At 35.3% G+C, this 20759-nt stretch overlaps 1 protein-coding gene across 1 annotated transcript; it reads right to left on the minus strand.

Annotated features, from left to right (window-relative positions):
- Nucleotides 1–10162: 10162 nt before the first annotated feature.
- On the minus strand, nt 10163–18823 carry LOC125663101 (perlucin-like protein). The gene is made up of 3 exons (XM_056147560.1): nt 18736–18823; nt 16838–17023; nt 10163–10296 (listed from the first exon to the last, which is right to left on the minus strand). The coding sequence occupies exons 1-3, from the start codon at nt 18821–18823 to the stop codon at nt 10163–10165; spliced, it is 408 nt and encodes a 135-aa protein (XP_056003535.1).
- Between the last annotated feature and the right edge of the window lie 1936 nt (nt 18824–20759).

Here is a 20759-nt window from a genome sequence, read left to right on the forward strand (position 1 = left end):
AAAATTTGAGTCATTTTATTAATTTCACAAATGACTAAATAGTAAACATATTTCAAGCCCTGTAAAATCCCGGAGCTTCCAGGGGCTCACCCCCCCCCCTGAACTCCACCAGCGCTTTGCTCTGGGTCCACTGTGGGTCTCAAAGCGGCCCCCAGACCCCCTGCCTCATAAAGTGGTGCCCCCTCCCTGTAACCGCATTTCCTGGACCCGCCCCTAATATTACGAAGTTCATACAGCCCGAATCATAGAAGCTTAGACTGGGTATTTTGAATTGAAGATTTTAAGATTTCCAAAACGCAGTTTGACAAATAAAAACGGGTGTGTAATGCTCTAGTATAAAATTATATTGGAAAAGAAGAATCTACACGCGTGCACATGCGCATGCCTTTCTGCTGTCTGACTGGCTCTATCCTTCAGACTCTCGCGTTATAATCTAGGGGATAATTGAATTATCTCTCAAGATCCATGTAAATGGCTACATTCAAGTAATAGACAATTGTGTAGTATTACATGAATTTACATATGTTGATTTTAAAGCAAGATAACCACGAATTATGTATTGTATTCAGAGGCGGGTGCAATATTTCAGTTTGGGGCCCGGAGAAATTGTTGGGTGGGTGGGTCTAAAGATCGCCTTTAGACCTCAGTAAGTCCAAGACAAAGTCCTGGGTGGTTCCAGGGGACAAAGCCTATGAAAGCTCCCGCGCTTTTTTCTCTTTTCTTTTTATTGCGAAAACTAGCACCAGTACTCTCTAAAGTATTTTGATTGCATATCTTTATTCTTAAAAGCTGTATATTTGGCATGCGCATATTTAATATACATTAATGAAAAAAAAGTCTAAAACTATATCGCATTAAAAGTGTACAAATTAAGTTTACTTAGCTCATTACCAACATTGGGTGCATGATCTTTAGTTCCTTAGAATGTATTAAGTACTAGAGACACACGTTACATGGATATGAAAACAGACACTCAGATTTGATTGATAGGATATTGTATAAGTTTCCTCTCGAGAATTTTTCACTCATATGAAGACGTCACCATTGCCGGTGAAGGGCTGAAAACATAGGTCTATGCTCGGTGCTTACGGCCTTTGAGCAGGGAGGGAATTTATCGTGCCACAGAAGTTGAGACAGTGGGCCTCAGTTTTTGCGTTCTCATCCGAAGGATTGTCCCATTGGGTCGTCTCTTACGACAGGCAAGGAGTACTGAGGACCTAGTCTACCCGGTCTTGTAAAGCATAAGATTTTCCCCCGCATAGACTTTCCCTCCGGAAAAACGGGCCCGGGATAGACATCCCCCCCCCCGGAAAGATGGGCCTGGAATAGAATTTCCCCTTACGAAGAATTAACCCAGGTCCAACCCCAACCCCCTGAGAAAAACCGTCCCAGTATAGAAATTCCCCCTAAATGACACTACACCCCCATTCTTATATTTTAGCTATGTATCTGTTTCCATTTCTATTACTAGAATTCTCTTGCTTATTTAGACCCAGTAATTCTTCTGATTATTTTTGTGTGTGTGTATCGTGAACAATCATCATCTTATGATTTTTTATGAAAAGGAAATTGCTCAAATCGTGTAATGGTATATCAAAATTCATTCAGACGTCTTAAGTCTTTATTGTTATTTACTAGTATCTAACATTTGAATTAGTAAAGTTGGGAAGAACTTAAATGATTTTTTTAATTTAAATAAACGAGAAAATTGAATTACTTTTATTGATAGAGTTCATCTATTTTACTTTTCAGATATTTTAATTATACATCTTATAGTCGATTTTTTTACGAAAAATCCTACTTATATTGACCATCGTTAAAGTCTTTTGGTAAGCATATTGTATTTACAATATGCATTTCAAAGTTTTCAGCGTTAAATCCAGCTTCAGCATGTCAACAACAAAAAATATTCGTTTGTTTTATGAATATCGTAATATTAATGAGCGCATATCTATTTCCTTAAACTATTATAACAAATGAAATCCGGAAACAGGGGGGGGGGGGTGTTATATATATATACCAGGGCGATTTTTCCGCCAAAGGGGAGACTCTATACTGACTTTGTACATAGGGGGAAATTATATGCTGGGGCGCAATTCCGGGCCCGTTTTTTCGGGGGGGGGGGTCTATGATACAACACCGGATCCCCACGGCATAACACATATCTGATATACATATTACATGTAAAAGCCCTACATTAACTGGATACTTGATATTGGACTACAGGGGCTTTGCAATTGAGGACTAACTAAATCACGGTTAGGGTGGTTTGGGAGGGGTTGTCCCCCTCCCTTACGGGAGAAAATATTGAAGCATTACAGGTAATGATCAATTGCAAGCACATTAAATTCTTATTTTTGAAATGATGGGGGTGGGGGGTGGGTGGGTGGGGGGGTGTGCGATCTCCACACCCCTTAATTCCGCAAGTGAGACTGTTAGTTAACTCTATGATAAAATTTAGAAGATATAAAACAGAAAGAATGTTGATACAAGTAAAAAGTTTCATACATTTTTGGAAAATTATCTAGATGTGCAATATTTAGGATTAAGCTCAATAAAAATCCGAAGTATGTAACATTTGATAAGGGTAATTTTCGCATGGGGCGTCTCTATGCCGGCTTGATTAGATCGCGTCGTATACGTACATTTAATGACAGAGTGAAATTTCAGTGTTTTTATTAGGAATATGCATTGATTGATCACTATTTTACAATCAAGTGTTGCATCTATATATTTTGGAAAATTAACTATACGTGATGGCTGGTCGAGGGGTTGGGGAAAGGGTGGGTACCTTGATCAGTCCGCTACTAAAGTTTTCCTAGTAATGAAGACAGTATTAGTTCTTCATTGTAAAATCTATTTCCAATATCAACCGTAACTATTTCAACTCCAGTAAAGCTTCCACCAAAAAATTACAACAAACAACAAATCATCGATACATAAATGTTCGAGATTATGTCTCTAGGTATTGTCAAAAATAACAACGAAATCTTTCTTTGGAAGCGGAAGACCATAATGATAACAGAGATAACAATGAGGTCTTCAGTTGGAAGCGGAGGACCTGAATTACAGTAAACAAAAAACCCATATATACTAGACTAGATAGGTTAGGGTCAATGACTTATGATATCGTGTCTGACGAAGCGTAACGTGTAGAATTTAATAGGGTAGTTTGTTAATTGGGAATACAAAATGACTGACTAGTGGGACCACTATTTTTTTTTTTTTTTTAATTTATTTAAGTAGTGTCAAGAACAACGAAATCTTCCGTTGGAAACGGAAGACCTTAATGATATCTTATTCAGGTTTCCATTTGGGAGCAGAAGACCTTAACTACAAGACTTGTTCGGTTAGGGTCAATGTGTTATGTTGTCGTATCCGACGAAGCGTAACGACTATGATTTAAAAGGATAGTTTGTTAATTGGGAATACACAATGACTGACCAGTTGGGCCACTATATTTTTTTTTATATCCGAACTAAACATCGTGTGATTATTTCCTGTACATATATGAAGTATTCAAATTGTACATTGTATAGAATATCAGGGACTAAGTAGAGTGATTGATCAGTATTTTCCGTTCAAGTGCCATTTCTATCTGGTCAAAACGAGCCTTTTGTCAATTTTGGACCATAAATCCTGCAGAAGGAGGGGTGGCTTCTGCTCCTCCGCCGCTAAAGTATTTTTTTTTTAAATTTCAAAATATTAAAAAATAAACACCACACGAATATCTATTCTAAATATTTAAATTATTCAAAATGTTAACGTTGTCTATTTCAACTTTCAATATAGTTAGGAAGCTAAGTGAATAACGCTGAATATTACCGCAGATATCCATTGACTTCATTTACCTAATTATTATAGATCAACACAATTATATTTATACGTTTACTTAAAAAAAGTGGCGGATCCAGGGGGTTAAATTGCAATACGAATACTTTACTTTTGAAGAAAGAAAAAATAGAAAACCCAAACAAATAGAAACTCCAAATAAACAATGAAACATACTAGTAAAGATCACAGGAATTTATCACGTACAAAATCAGTATCTAGGTAGTATTAGTGGGTTAGTGTCTGACGCTGCGTAACGGTCAGGACTCAATGGTGAAGTTCGTTAATTGGAATTACACAATGACTGACCAGTGCTTTACGTTCAAGGGTAAAAATGGGCCACTTGTCAATTCTAGAAATTGAATTGTGCGAGGGAGAGGGGGATGTTCGCTCTCGGTCATCCACCACTAAAGTTAATAAACATCATATGATGAATTCCTTAACATGTATATATGTAAAGTATTCAAAATTTTAACATTATATCTACTTGTATTTTAACTTCCAATAATGTTACAATGATAGATGAGTACCGCTGTTATAGGCATCACCAAAATTATCTAGCTAGTGGCGGATCCAGAGGGGTAAGAAGTAGGCATAAAATCGTGATAACAGTACTTTGCTTTTGGAATAATGATAAATAAACCCTGACAAGACAACTCTGATATATATATAAATGTCCGTGATCATAGAAATGTATCACATAAAAAATCGATGGCTAAGTGGAATAACAATTAATTGTCAATGATACCAGGTTTTCATTGCGAAGCAGACCTTAATTACAATAAACAAGTACACCCATATATACAAGACTAGTTCGGATATGTTGTCGTGTCTAACGAACCGTAACGAGTAGGATTTAAAAGGGTAGTTTGTTAATTGGGAATACACAATGACTGACCAGTCCCCATTACATTTTTTTTAAATTTCCGAACTAAACATCGTGTGACTGTTTATACCATACAGATATGAAATATTCAAATTGTACATTGTAGAATACCAGGGACTAAGTAGAGTTACAATGGGAGTAGTTTTTTTAATTGGAAGTACACAATGACTGACCAATATTTTCCGTTTGAAAGTGCCATTTCTATCTGGTCAAAACGAGCCTTTTGTCAACTTTGGACCATAAATCCTACAGGAAGAGGGATGGCTTCCGCTCCTCCGCCTCTAAAGTTGTTTTTCTAATTTCAAAATATTAAAAAATAATCCTCGTATGATTATGTATCCTAGATATTTAAAGTATTCGAAATGTTAACGTTGTTTATTTCAACTTTCAATATAGTTAGGAAGCTAATATTAAGTGAATAACGCTAAATATTACCGCAGATATCCATTGACTTCATTTACCTAATTAGTAGATCAACACTATACGTCTACCTAATAACTGGCGGTTCCAGGGGGTTAAACTGCAATATCAATACTTTGCTCTTGAAGAAGAAGGGGGAAAAACCAAACAAATAAAAACTCCAAATAAGCAATGAAACATACGAGTCAAGATCATAGGAATTTATCACGTACAAAATCAACTCACGACTAAGTAGTGTCAGTGGCAACATAACGGTCTGTATTCAATGACTGACCAGTGTTTTACGTTCAAGGGTAATGTCTATCTGGTCAAAATGGGCCGCTTGTCAATATTGGAAATTGAATTGTGCGAAGTAGAGGTGGAGTGTCGATCTCGGTTATCCACCACTAAAGTTAATAAACATAACATCATATGATGAAGGCATGCCTTTATATATATATATATATATATATATATATATATATATAAAGTATTCAAAATGTTTACATTATATCTACATTTATTTTAACTTTAATTAAGTTAGAATGATAGGTGAGTACATGTACCGCTGCTATAGGCATCACCAGAATTAATTTAGCTAGTGGCGGATCCAGGGGGGTATTATAAGAAGTAGGTATAAAATCGTAGTGTCAATGGATTGATTTAAGGTTTCATGTCCAACGAAGCGTAACGATTATGATTTACGAGGGTAGATTGTTAATTAATTGGGAGTACACAATGACTGAACAGTGCTTTACATTCAATAGTCGTGTATATCTGGTCATTAAGTGGCTGGGGAAATAATTAGTACTATGTGTGAGGAATGGGAATGGGACGGGGGATCCGCCCATTCGCCACTGAAGTTATTATTTGAAAAATAAACATCGTATAGTTAAATTCTTTTGCGTATACAAGGTATTCAAAATATTAACGTCATCTATTTTATCATCCAATGAAATTAAAATGATAAGTGAAGACTGTTGTAACCACACAATTTGTGTAACTAATTAGTGGCGGATCTCGGGGTTAATACATTTGTAAGTAGACCTAAAAATTTGCGATAACATTGCTTTGCTTTATGAGTAAAAAAGTCTACAATATTCATAAAACATTGATACACAAATGTCGAAAATCATAGACGTTTATCACTATAAAATCGCTCGAGATGTTTAGAACACGTAGAGCCGAACTTCCCTAGAGTCGAGACGTCTGTTAACCGTTTATTCGGACACGCCTGTCAAAGTCTTTTCGACGCTTAAGGTAATGGTAGCAATCGGAGAAAGTACTTTGACTTGAGAATGAATACGATTGTAGAAGGGAGGGAAAGATGGATGGACCGAAGCATGCATTTTGTAAAACGATTCTTGTGTTGTTAAATAATCGAGAATCTTATTTGAGATGTCTGATTCGGTTCACTAAACAACTTAGCATCACCTAGCAGAGTTCATCTTTCACCGTAAGCACTTAACGCTAATTTTAGAATATGTAAACAAGTTGTAAGTTAGGCCTATTCCGTAATTCAACAACATATCACAGGAACTGGTAATTTAATCTGTAGTAATAATACTGCTACCCTTTATAAAACCACAAGGATGGTGGGTGACGATAATTTTAAGAACTATTTTGAAACAGCCCTTGTAGGTCCCCCCCCCCCCCAATAGCAGCTGATTAGGGGATGGAACGGTATATGGTATATACCCACACTATTATTAATACAGACAAAATTACCGGTTCCTGTGAACATATTTTAACACCTGACGACATATGAAGGGTTGTGAATAGTGAATGTGAGCAACTGCATCTGAATGCAAGGGCAATGGAAGTTGATGTAAATAGATACATGTAGTATGTGCATGTATATATATTTATACATGCATATACTATATATTTACATTAACTTACAGTGCCCGTGTGTGAATGAGTATTTCATAGTGTTCTTGTCTGCTTGTTGCAATAATATAGTCCCGTCCAATTTTATATGGATATTTTTGTGCAAGGGTTATATGTATACAATTAAAATTGCATGGGGAAAAGTTTAGTAATGCAGAGCTCTAATATCTTTTATTATCTCTCATGTTTTTTTTAGACATTTATTCACAAACCCATAGGCCTACACATAAGAGTTTATAATTACTATATATATTTAAAAATTAATGTCATGCCTTGGCTTTTAAGTACATTTTAAGAATCATGACAAACAACACTTTTTAAGATACAATTTTCTGTTTTATTGTTATATTCATGGAATAAAAATCCCATCCTGTGTTTTATTTGGGATATCTATTCCCATTCATGATCAAATAGGATATTTACTACCATTTCATGTTCATTATGGGAAATTTCCTCCTATGGGACATTGTATCCCATATTAAGTTTAAATATGGGAGTTAAAATCCTATGGGAGAAATTCTATTTTTTCTCCCATAGGATTTTTGGTGGGAGTGAAAATCCCCCAAGTGGGATTAAAAATCCCTCCAAAATCCCATGGGATTTTTTGATTTCAGGTGAAATATCTTAAAAACTACAATAGGTACAAGTGTAAATGTTGGTGCATGTCTTGTGAACATAAAATCCCATCTTTTTTTGTAAAGGGTTTATTTGTATCCTTAATAAAAGGGTTGGCGAAACTCCGGACTTTTGTCGTGTCCAGAGTTAAATGTCGCACTGTTTGCTATGTTAAATTCTAGGTGAAATAAATCCAACAGTAAACACAATTTTGAAAATTCCTATGGTGGGTTATTTTTATTTGATGAACCCTTCAAAATGATACCATCATTACAAAAATTACACCATCCATTTATTAGATATGAAATATGGTCATTATACATTGAATACCTTAAATACGAAAATTGCAGCCTTCAAATCACTCTAAAAGGGCAGGGAACTACGAATCTTTTTAAGGGGATATGATGCTGAGATGATAGTTATTAGATTCTTCTGGGAAAAAATTGTCATGAAAAGGAGGTATCTTTTGTTTGAAAAATGACAATTTTTATATACGTTAATGAGTTTGTTTCCATGGAAACAACCCCTGAACTTACCAATGTTGAAAAAACACAAAAGGCTAAAATTTAGCAGTTGTGGATCCAAAAATATGTACATTGTACAACAAACACGTTGTAATATGAATATATTTAATGGCCATCATACATACAGCCTATGTACAGACAATATGATGTGAAAATATTTTACACGTAACACAAAAACAAATTACCCAAAATTCAGTCCAAATTTCCTCAGAACCTCTAAAAATGTTTTTGAGGATAGAGTTTTCTAGGAAAATGATCACAAACATTTAGTGAATGTAATTAGATTTTAATTATTTTACTATGATTTGAAGATGGCATCCATAATTATAGGACTAACCAAATTATTGGCATATTAATGAATTGGATAAAAAGATATGATGAACTGAAGGTCATTGAAAATTGCTACAAATTGGACTGATTTTTTTCTCTTTCTCTAAAACACATATTTTCAATATCAAACACAACGTTTAAATATTATGCTCTTAATAGTGATTAATTTGTTAAAATATTTTAGTTGGTATGAAAACAAATTCAATTTCAAACAAAACAGTCTGAATTCCCTCTGTCTTTTTTCAATTTTCAACGTATAGTGTTCAGATAAACGCCATAAAATCATATCCGTTTACCTGATCAGGATATAGGGTTCATGGCGGATGTGACCGGTCGACAGGGGATGCTTACTCATCCTAGTCCCCTGATCTCTCTTCTGGTGTGTCAAGGGGTCCGTATTTGCCCAATTATCTATTTTGTATTCCTTATAGGAGTTATGAGATTGACCCCTGTTCGTTATGTTCACCTTTCATCCAGTATGAATGTATATGCAATGTGAAGATAACGAACAGTGATCAATTTCATAACTCCTAAAAGCAATACAAAATATACAGTTGGGCAAATGCGGACCCCTGGACACACCAGAGGTAGGATCAGGTGACTAGGAGGAGTAAGCATCCCCTGTTGACCGGTGACACCCACCGTGAGCCCTATATCCTGATTAGGTAAACGGAGTTATCCGCAGTCAAAATCAGTGTGCCAAGAACGGCTTAACAATCGGTATGAAACACGTCAGACAGCATTTGACCCAATGCGAGGTTGTATTGACGAACTAGATCGTTATAACGACCATAGAATTTGCGAAATGTTGACTTCAATCGAGACTGTTGAAATCCCTGTACCATCAAGTTGTTTGTCAGTAGCTTACCTCGATTTAAAAACTGACTATACCCAGAACAAGCTCTTGCATATCGAATCAGTTGAGATATATAAACACCATATGCAGGTGATAATGGAATAGTTTTGAAATTTCATTTAGATAATGCATAAAGGTATACTAAACCAAACAACAAAAAAGTTAAGATCTATATCACTAACACAGTCTTATTTTGCTTTGAAAAACTAATTCAAACAATCAACAATTTCACAACCGATATTGATACAGTTGCGCCTTAGTATCTAATAATATTATATATTCTTGCGTCACTTGTTGTAATTGAATCAGTGTAATTCATTATAGTAAAAATGTAAAATGTGAAAAATACTACTAAAATTGACATGAATTAATGGGTGATGGGCACATTCTAATTAAATCTAGATACTCATATAACGAAATTACGCAACGCGTATCTACATAATTGTGTACCCCTCTAAACTGCAAATATTGTTTTAGATACGTGGGCCAATTATTTAATTGCTATTGATTCTAACCATTCTAAAAAGGTGAAGATAACGAACAGAGATCAATCTCATAACTCCTATAAGGAATACAAAATAAAGATTTGGGCAAACCCGGACCCCTGGACACACCAGAGGTGGGATCAGGTGCCTAGGAGGAGTAAGCATCCCCTGTTGACCGGTCACACCCGCCCTGAGCGCTATATCCTGATCAGGCAAACATATGTTTTTTTGGGGGATCAGATATTTAGGAGGATCGGGTTAGGTTGGGTTAGTGCATTATCTCCTTTAGATTCCCTATTTCATTATTTTGAAAATTTACACAAGAATTATAATCAAATGTTTGATTTTATTTTCTTTCTACGCACTCTGGGGAAGGGATGGGATCTGGTCTATATGAATATGGAATTTGGGTAACAAATAGTCCTGTTTTAAAGTAGAAGAGAGGCAGTCTAGAAGTCATACTCCCCTCCCCTCCCTCATCTGCAAATGAAAATCAGATGTGATAAAACACATAATACATGTACTCTGTTAGATTTAAAGCATACAGTTATTATTTGATGAGAGCAGCTACATGTTTGATTTTGCCTATTCTGCATTTGCCCCCTTTTATAACGTAGGTGTTTTTGACAGGTATCGACCGTTCTAATTTCAAATCCAAACATCTAACAACATATAACTTCGATTCAAATAAGCAATTAAACTAACGTACATTTCAATTATTTTTGCAAAAAATGCAGGCCCACCTCATTTCGAGCCATTTTCTCTGATGAGTAAATCGATCGGTAATAAATTCCGCCATGCATATGCAGAAAGCAGTCCTGAATACTTCGTAGCCTGCTTTATATTTCTCTACTTATTATGGTAGTTGAGAATACATGTATCATCAATGAACCAATGAATTGCATTAAATAATTCACAAGACGCAGACAGTAGATTCATGTACAGGTAGAGGTATATACGTGAGCGGTAACACATGTACCTATATATATGCCGACAAAATGTTTAGTCATCGGGTAACGATATTTTTCAATTATTTTTATCATTTACGAAATCTCGGAATATAATACAGAATTTTTATTAATACTCTGGCATAATAAAATTTTTGCAGAATTTTTTAACCCCAAATTTACTGTCGTTCAATTTGGCTATGTTTTTAAAATTGTGCAGAAATTATGTTCGACGTGTTGCGATCCCGTCTTTCATTTCTATTTTGAATGTATTTTGAACAGAATACACAAGTTTAGAAATATATAAAAACATGCAGTACCGTGACATCTGTCACATTATGTCTACTGTCAACGTAAACATGGCGTCGAAAATCACGCGCTTATGTCGTTGCCTCATATTTGATGAAAACGCGTCATTCGGATGAGACTGCAAAATCCGAGGTCTCGTGTCACAGCAGGTGTGGTACGATAAAGATCCCTCCCTGCTCAAAGACCATAAGCGCCGAAGATGGGCCTAGATTTTGCAACCCTTCATCGGCATTGGTGACGTCTCCATATGAATGAACACTTCTCTAGCGGGACGTTAAACAATAAACAATCAATCACTAATTTTCTAACGTGTTATTTTCTTAACAGACGATTAAAACTAGAATTGCTATATTACTTTTCACCTGGTGTACATAGAGACCCTAAATGTACGCGCCGTAGTATGATGGTTTTGCAGTTTTAATTTAGTGTGTGAAAGAAGATAGTGGATCGAGACGCTAAAAGGAATAATTTTTTAGTTGAATAAAATGTTAATGAATAAAATCAACCTACCTTCATGATATGGAGAAACCTCCGTTGTTTCACATACGTATCACATGGCGTACATATTGAATATTGCATATGTTTTCTATAATTATAAGACTATTAACACATGCCTAATCTGTGACATCGTTACTCAATGTATGATTATGACGTCATCTTCTTTGGCTCCCTATGTTAAATGCGGTGCTAGGATCGAGAGTTGAAAACCCTAATCACTAAACCACCGCGGTTGATAGAAAACCTTAATCACTTAAACCACCGGGGCTGATAGAAAACCCTAATCACTAAACCACCGGGGCTGATAGAGTAGTAAATACTCATCGGACAAGGGATATATGGATAAAGATCATATTGGAAATGTCAAGGTCACTCAGAACATATTTCTCATGGAAGGAAAAAGTTCTTTATGTCAACAGTTTTTGAACAGGTATTGATTGTATATTACACAAATAAGTAAACGGCAAATGACTTTCAGACAAAGGTCATTTTGGAAAGGTGAAGATTACTCAACATTTACCTTATATGTAAAACTCCTTCATTTTAACAACATTTCAACACTTTTTATACCAGCACTTATTAAAAAGAGCTCGGTTCTTCTGTCTGTCACACGTGTTTCTTCCTCAAACTCTAGTAACCAGTCAATCTTTTGGATTATCACAGGTCGTGTCCTATAGATGTGCAGTGACGTTTTGGAATTTGCAGATTTACGTTGGTGGTCAAATGGGTGTCACAATATGATGATTTCTCTTAAAAAACTAGAGAGAAAAAAACCTGGACCCCAGAATTCATCATACAAAATGTAGATTGTCCGCGATAGCTACATCATCTTTTGGATGATGAATGGTGGTGTCTAGCAGATGTACAAAACAGTTTCGGAATTTTCATTTTCACCCTGGAGGCCAAATTTGGGTTAAAAATGAAACTTTACTACAAAACAAAAGTTCCAAAGAATTACCAAAAACTCAGTTAACATTTTACACAGTAGCTAAATCATCTTTCGGAAGACGATTGGTGGTGTCCAGGTACATGCACGTGCAGTAAGATTTCGGAATTTTTATTTTCACCCTGGGGCGCAAATGGAGATTGAAGAATGTTTCCTTATAAAATAACATTCTAAAACGAAATCGCTTTTCAATATTTTCACGGATGACAGTGAATGACAACCTGTTGTACTTCACAACAGAGTTTTATTATTTCAATTTTACTGAAACGCAATGTAATTTGATGTTGGGCTTGTGCGTGTGGCTTGTATGTACTGAATATTTATGCTGTGGAAACGCACGTATAATATTTTACATTGCTCTGAAGTTTGTAGATTTTCATTATCATAGTCTATATGAAAATATAATTTCACACAATTTCCATAGCCGTATTATTTTACCAACATTATATCTTAACGTCATAATAAAAGAGTAACAATATATTGGTGCTTTTGTATATCACTTTGCAATCACTGTGTACATGTGTGTAACTAAGCAATATTTATTATGCTCCAGAAGATGTAAAAAAAAAAAACCCAACTAATTGAGTATACTCTATCGACTTTTATATGCACGTAGATAAATAGATAGATATATTGATTGATTATATCATATAATAACAACATATAATTAGATAGATAGATAATTTATGTGATATAATAGCAACAGATCATTTGTAAATGTAATCCATGTTCATTGCAAATTATCTATGAAAAGTCAACACACAGAAGGTATTTGATAATTATCTCTTTCACACTCTCTGGTACACTTTTTAGATTTGTGAAGTGATCGACATGCAACCATTGTATACGGATGTTATGATATTTAAATATATGTTTAAATATTTTATTATCTTCTATGCATTTCAGAAGACATCGCATGTTTGCACCTGATACATATCAATAATTCCATTTGTAATTAAGTTTCATTATATAGCAATACTAACGAAATCATTATTTGATATTTTGTGACATGAAGTCGATCACGGGATAAGAATTTTTGTTGCGTATGAATACAATCACCACTTCAAAATTATTTGGGTCAATTGAACTAGGTATTGTTACCTGGCTTGATATAAACAAAATATAAAAACACGCATCAGAATATTTTAATAGAGTTTACTTTGTAAACAGACAATAAAACAGTGAATAAAACAGAAACATTGAACATAGCGTTGTCACAACGGTGTCATTCTATAAATAGCAAACATTGCATATCAAAACAGTGCATAAATAGAATGAAGTGGATATTGATTTCTTCTAGTACGATAGTTAACGTTATATATACAAAACGTTTTGTAAAGTTAAACAACGTACTGACTATTTTCTTCATCAAATTCCCACAAGGATCGTACAATATAGGACTTAAGCTTACATCCCACTGCTTTATGTATACGTTCATTGAAAAAAAGATTCGCAATATCCAAAGCAATCCGGGGTTACATCATTTGCTACACACAAATAGTATTGCCTAGAATGAGAGAGCTAGCCTCAGCTTACAAAAAGTTCGTGTTACAATGTTAAGATGTCAAAGAATGTACAGTAAAATTGTATTTACACAATTCTATGTAGTTATGTCGTATGAAAAATTACAATTTACATTTTGAAAACATTTGGTTCTTATAAGACACAAACATACATTATGCAAACTTTACATTACAATGGGAAATCCATCTACCATGCCTTCATTTGATATGTACGGGAATCAAGCGGGTGATTAATAAAAGATTGAATGATTGATTGATTGAATATTGTTTATCGTCCCGCTCGATAATATTTCACTCATATGAAGACGTCACCATTGCCGGTGAAGGGCTGCAAAATGTAGGCCTATTTTCGGCGCTTATGGCCATTGAGCAGGGATGGATCTTTATCGTGTCACACCTGCTGTGACACGAAACCTCGATTTTTGCGGTCTAGTCCAAAGGACCACGCCTTTTCTTGCCTCTTACGACAAGCAAGGATTTATTCTAACCTGGATCCCCACATGATCATTAATGAAAGAGGAAACGACATCGGTGTATCTAAACGTTGAGTTAAGGCATACATCAAGACACGTTTTATTATAATGTTGTATGAAAGGCGAAGATAACGAACAGTTACCAATCTCATAACTCCGATAAGCAATACCAAATAAATAGGCAAACAAAGACCCCTGGACACACCATAGGTGGGATCAGGTGAATCAGCTCAAAGGAAATCAAACTTGACAATTCAGATTTTAAAAACACGTGACTTTCTAATGAATATACAGCAGAAATGAATGTCCTGTATACAACCTTTACATAACTTTCGTTAGATAATTCCTTGTACTTATCCGTATGTCAAGATAATTTGAAGAAATCCATGCCTCTTAACCTGACATACTATAAATATTTTAACAAGGACCGTGATGATATATGTGATCATGTGTATAAATCATTGCTTCATGAAGTTGGCTATTTCAGGACAAGGTGAACCAGGTTACAAAATTGAGAAAAATCAGGAGAACCAGTAAAATATGAAGATTAGTCTTAGAAAAGGAACACAAAATAAGAGAGATCCAAGGAAAAAAGAGAAAGGGGTAAAGAAATCACTCTCCTAAATAGTGGTTTATTGTTCTTTCTTTTACAATATGCATGTACAGAATATAAGCAATGCAATTCATAAAATGAAAGGTTTCTAACCATAACATTATATTCGTATCGGTATAAGTATGCCGTTTTCTTATCTGATCAAATGTGTAGCGGTGAACTTAAAGTAGAAATAAATCTAATACAACCTGTATAATGAAAACGGATCTCCGGTGGTACAGTACATGTATCAGTGAGTATATCCTGTTGACCAATCACATTCACATAATATATACAAACAAATAGTAGAACTGTCCATTTAAACGACTGTTAGTCATTACATATAGTTGATCATATTTTGCCGCTAGTTAGATTCAACACATTTTACTGGAGTTTTGGAACTGTGTTGAGATTGTACTTGCTAGACTATAGTAACACTTTGTGGACGAAACTCATAAAAAAAACGCTCAATAGATTTTGTTCAGCTATTGTAAAATGGTTCGTCACAATATGTAGATGATCACACTGCGCCGCCATTTTAATTCAACAAATTTTACACGAGTTATGAAACTTTGTTGAACTTGTACATGCTACACTATAGGAATATTTTATGGACGCAACTATTCAGAGACTGTTCGACGGATTTTGTTCGAGTTTTGTAGGATTGTTAGTCACCATAAGTAGTTCATGATATTACGTCGCCATTTCAATTTGATAATTTTTGCATGAGTTATAGGACTTTGTTGAATATGTACATGCTACACTATAGGATCATTTTGTGGACGGAACTCCCCAGAGACCACTGTCGGATTTTGTTCAAACTCTTCAGGATTGTTAGTAACGAAATGCGTTTAATCTTATTACATCGCAATTTTGATTCTACAAATTAAACATTACTTATGGGACTTTTTGCTTCAACTTTTCTGCGTCAGTCCTGGACATAGAGCTACGCATATCAATCTTGTTATAACTAGAAAAGAGACTATAAGAAGGTCACGTAAGTCAATTGAAGATATGAAATAAAAATGAAAGGGGAAAAGAACCACGCCATGTCAATATGTTACAATGTCTATCAGAGGAAATTCAGTTGACACATGGAAGCACATACAATTCAGAAGAACAGCGCGAGGGCATCTTATCTATGACATAATTTAGAAGAATTGTACGAAAAATAAAGAGAAAGAATAGGACCACAGTTTATCTGGAAGAAGACAACAGGTGAATATATAACGAGTATCCACTCCGTATAATTTCGACATAGCAACTTAAATGTGTATATGGACTTTATTTCTATCACCCGATCCACTATGCGAATTAATAGCAACCCTTTGCAGCTTAGTTTTTGAATAATACATTGTCAAAATGGTAGACTTCCTTTTGAAACTTCAATGAAAATAAAGTATCAACAATGTATGTATATTCCCTTTAAATTAGATTGCCTAGCTGGGTAGTTTAGTAGTATATCATGCATATTGTTTAAGCCTAGGGGTTTTGATTTTCGTGCTAAAACTGCTTTTTGTTTAGATACAATTTCAGAATGTCGTTGTACATATCATTTACTTGCTATCAATATGAAATCTTTCTGGTGTAGCATTCCTCCTTAAATTTGACTTCCATGAAATATAGCTAAACGTACACCAGCGGTACTGCGTCATTCGTATTTGTATATTAGCATTTGATTTTTTCACAGATGAACCAAGTCCGATCATTGCAGTTTCGATCATTCCATTTACCGTCACTCATCATCTCAACACAGTCCTCCTCTCTACCGTCATGTCGTCCGCTTGGTTGTTCTACATGCCAGTTTATGAACGCCGTGCTCGAATTAGAGTGGTGCCAGCCATAATTACCCTCCATCAAAATATCATTCCCTCCGGTCCACGCCGTGCAGTGAAAATAATCAGATTGGGAACAGGTGTCTGGAAATTAGACAATGCAAAACTTATATGGTACCAATTTTGATGCACCAGATGTGAATTTCGACAAATAAAATCTCTTCAGTGATGCTCAAGCCGAAATATTGGAAATCCGAATTAAGAATAAACTTGTAAGGATTAAAAAGACTGGAGTCAAATTCGTCTTAAGATCAGAGCTATGCATGAGGGTGATAATCCTTAATTTTGAAATGAATTTCTAAATTTTATCACAGCAATTAGATATATATCCGTATTTTCAAACTAGTAACGAAGTACTTAGCTACTCGGCTATAGAAATCCTCGGGGACTAGCATTCCACCAGCAGAGGTCTCGACCAAGGGGTCGTAATGTAAAACTTATACGGTACCAATTTTGATGCACCAGATGCGCATTTCGACAAATGATGTGTTGAATGAATTGTGAAATACTATGGCGAGGATGTAGTAGGCAATTAACGATTCTTCGAAACTGTATGGTACATAAAAGTACACGAGTTTCTGTATACAGTGTTTCATAATATTACATATCATATATTGAAAGTATGCAGAAAAATGAGAACAGATGTAGTTTTGTCATTGATTTGATAATCATACCATCAACTATTTAGTACAGTTTTTGATATGACGTCTACAAAACCTATTGAAAATGTAAGATATCTTTAGGAAATACATTTCATTTACAGAGTACACTAGAGTATGAATTGAGACTCTTCGCGCCAATATACTTCTTGAAACGCGTTAGCGCTAGGGAAAGACATGATCTAAGTGAAGTCTATCAAGTTAAAAGCTGTCTGTCAACAAAAAAAATCATGATAAAAATAGGAGGTACATGTACACTGCTTGATGTGGTGAATAAGGACTATACACGTTTTCAGGAAATTCTACGCCCTAACCTCTCAAAACCTATCTGGATGAAGTCATGTCCATAGACGGACACACAGATGAACATACAGATTCTTATTAACATTACTTTCACAGTTAGACCAAAATTCATTTTTTCTCTCCTCTGGGACTCATTGATTTCATGTCAAAAATATTCCAGCATTTAGCCATGAAGATTCAAAATTTCAAAAGGTTTTGTCATTGTTCGCAGTACCTCAATGATTATGATACACGCTTCACAATTAGAAGTCTCAGGTTGGATTTTCCATAGTTCTTTTTTATAGCGAATACCTGTTTCTTTATCAAGCACCCAGTACTGGACATGAAAATCACTTGTCTCTTGTATATGACCTTGACAAAAGACATCCCATGTCACTGTAAGCGTTGGTAGAATGAAAGGTGAAGATAACGAACAGTGATCAATCTCATAACTCCTATAAGCAATATAAAATAGAGAGTTGGGCAAACACGGACCCCTGGACACACCAGGTGCCTAGGAGGAGTAAAGATCCTCTGTCAACCGGTCACAACCGCCGTGAGCCCTATATATAAATAACTCTCATTACTACCGTCCTAAATGACATGCTAATGTGCAATTTCATGTTCCTTCACCAAATAATAATGACGCGTCTACCCGAGTAACGAAGTGACCTAAAATGATATACAAACAAATGTCAAAAGAGCAACTTTTTATCCCCAGTTTACAACCCTTGTCATTTTAATTCAATTTGCAGAATCAACTGGTTAGTGGTTTTTTTCCATTCAGATTAATTTCATACAGGATTTATATGAATTAAAGTAAATGTACATTGCCTGAGAGAGATATATACTAACCTTTGAAAATGAATGTGGCAGCCAGCCAGACAGATTCTTCGATGTCCTCAATCTCTACTAATTGGGAGAATATATCCTCACACGCCATCTAAACGAATTTTTGAAAAAAAAATCACTTTCAGCGAATATACCTTTTAAGTCTATTTCGAGTAGTTTTATTATTGGTAGTTTTAAGTATTATTTATAATATTATTTTCTAGAAGTATGTTGGAATTCTAATGGGCACAGATAGTGATCTTTTATCAACCCATGGTTTTTGTATTCATAAGTAAAACATCTCCAAAACCCTTTGCATTCTTTATATGATTTTAGATAATAAAGACAAAGGTGTTTCGATGATTACGAATTCTTTTTAATATACGTTGAAGATAACGAACCGTGATCAATCTGATAAGACATCTCTCCGTGTCTAGAGTTATCTTTTATCAATGAAAGGTGAAGATAACGAACCGTGATCAATCTCATAACTCCTATAAGCAATGCAAAATAGAGAGTTGGGCAAACACGGACCCCAGGATATACCAGAGGTGGGATCAGGTGCGTAGGAGGAGTAATCATCTCCTGGCAACCGGTCACACACGCTGCAAGTCCCACATCACAATCAGGCAAACGGTGCCTGTATAATGAGTATAAAAATAGCGAGGCTGTAGAGTATGGAGTTTTTGCATTTATATATTTATTGAACGCAGATGTTAACAGCAAACTGATATCAGGACTCAACTGTATGACAAACGGAATTATTTCATCTTCTTCATCGTCAACACTTCATCCTTATTCATGTAAAAATATTCCATTACTATTGTAGTTATGTCTAACGTTTATGTACAAAAGCGATGAATTTCTAACGGAAAAGTAATTGTCGATTTCGTTGATGCTAAAGACGTTTCACCCTATCGTTTAAGGTCTATATTTCTTAAATTAGATAGTCATTATAATGATAGTAATTAGCACGTCAACCTGTTCTTTTTGTCGAATGTTGAAATGGTACCCCAGTAATCTAAGCACTGAATCAAGAAAAATATTCAGCATGGATCCACATGACCCCAATATATCTTTATCCGGTAAGCAGAGTAACCCGTAGTCAAGGTAACATAAAAACAGCCTTACAATGGATATAAAACAAGCCAGAAAACATTCAAACTTATGACAAGTCCAAGGCGGAGGTGCAGAGAGAAATACGAGTGAGGCATAAAGCATCCATGATCAGGTGATCTCAGGGGCAATCAATGTTGTTATTATACCTCAGAATATTTTTGCTATATAAATGTTAGGTGAATAAATTTGCTATTTCTTCTGGATAATGCTAGCCGTGAAAAAGTTTTTGATCTATCTGCTTTAAGGAAATAGTCTGGAAACTATTTACCGGATGCTATATTTCCTCGCGTTTTCTTTCTCGGAATATCTCTAATGTGATCAAATCTGTGACGTCAAATTCCGATAACTCTAATTAGTTTACCAAACGGCAATGGAGACCGGTAAACTGCACGTTGGTATGTCTGACCCAAGAAAAGTCCACTTTGGTATAAAAAAAACCCACCTATTTACTGATTATTCGGATAATAGCAAATGTATTGTCCCCCTCGACAACAACTATTTCCCGAGGCGCTCATAGCCAGTAAAAAGTTGTATACTATACTATACCAGGGCTTTTGTCCAGGAGAGTTGTGTTGTACCATGAAAGTAACAATGACCGTTGTATTCCAACCAGTCGTCTCCACAACCTACAAAGAAATAATAATGTGAAATTTATAAAATGGTAATGGGGAGGAAAACCAACGCTGTTCAGTGCCATTATACTCAAAAACTCATACAAAATCGAGTATATGGCACATTTGGACCCCTGTCGACGTCAGAAGTGGGATCAGGTGCTGAGAAGGGTAGGGGATCCCCTGTTGACCAATCACTCCTAACCTGAGTCCTATAACTTGATCAATTAAACGGTACATCAGTATGAAAGGAGCGATTATTATAAAGTACATCAGAGGTAATTCGACCTAAGTAGTCATACGGGTCGTTAGTTTAAG

The sequence above is a fragment of the Ostrea edulis genome, chromosome 8 (assembly GCF_947568905.1).
Source record: "Ostrea edulis chromosome 8, xbOstEdul1.1, whole genome shotgun sequence".
In the NCBI taxonomy this organism is placed as follows: domain Eukaryota; kingdom Metazoa; phylum Mollusca; class Bivalvia; order Ostreida; family Ostreidae; genus Ostrea; species Ostrea edulis.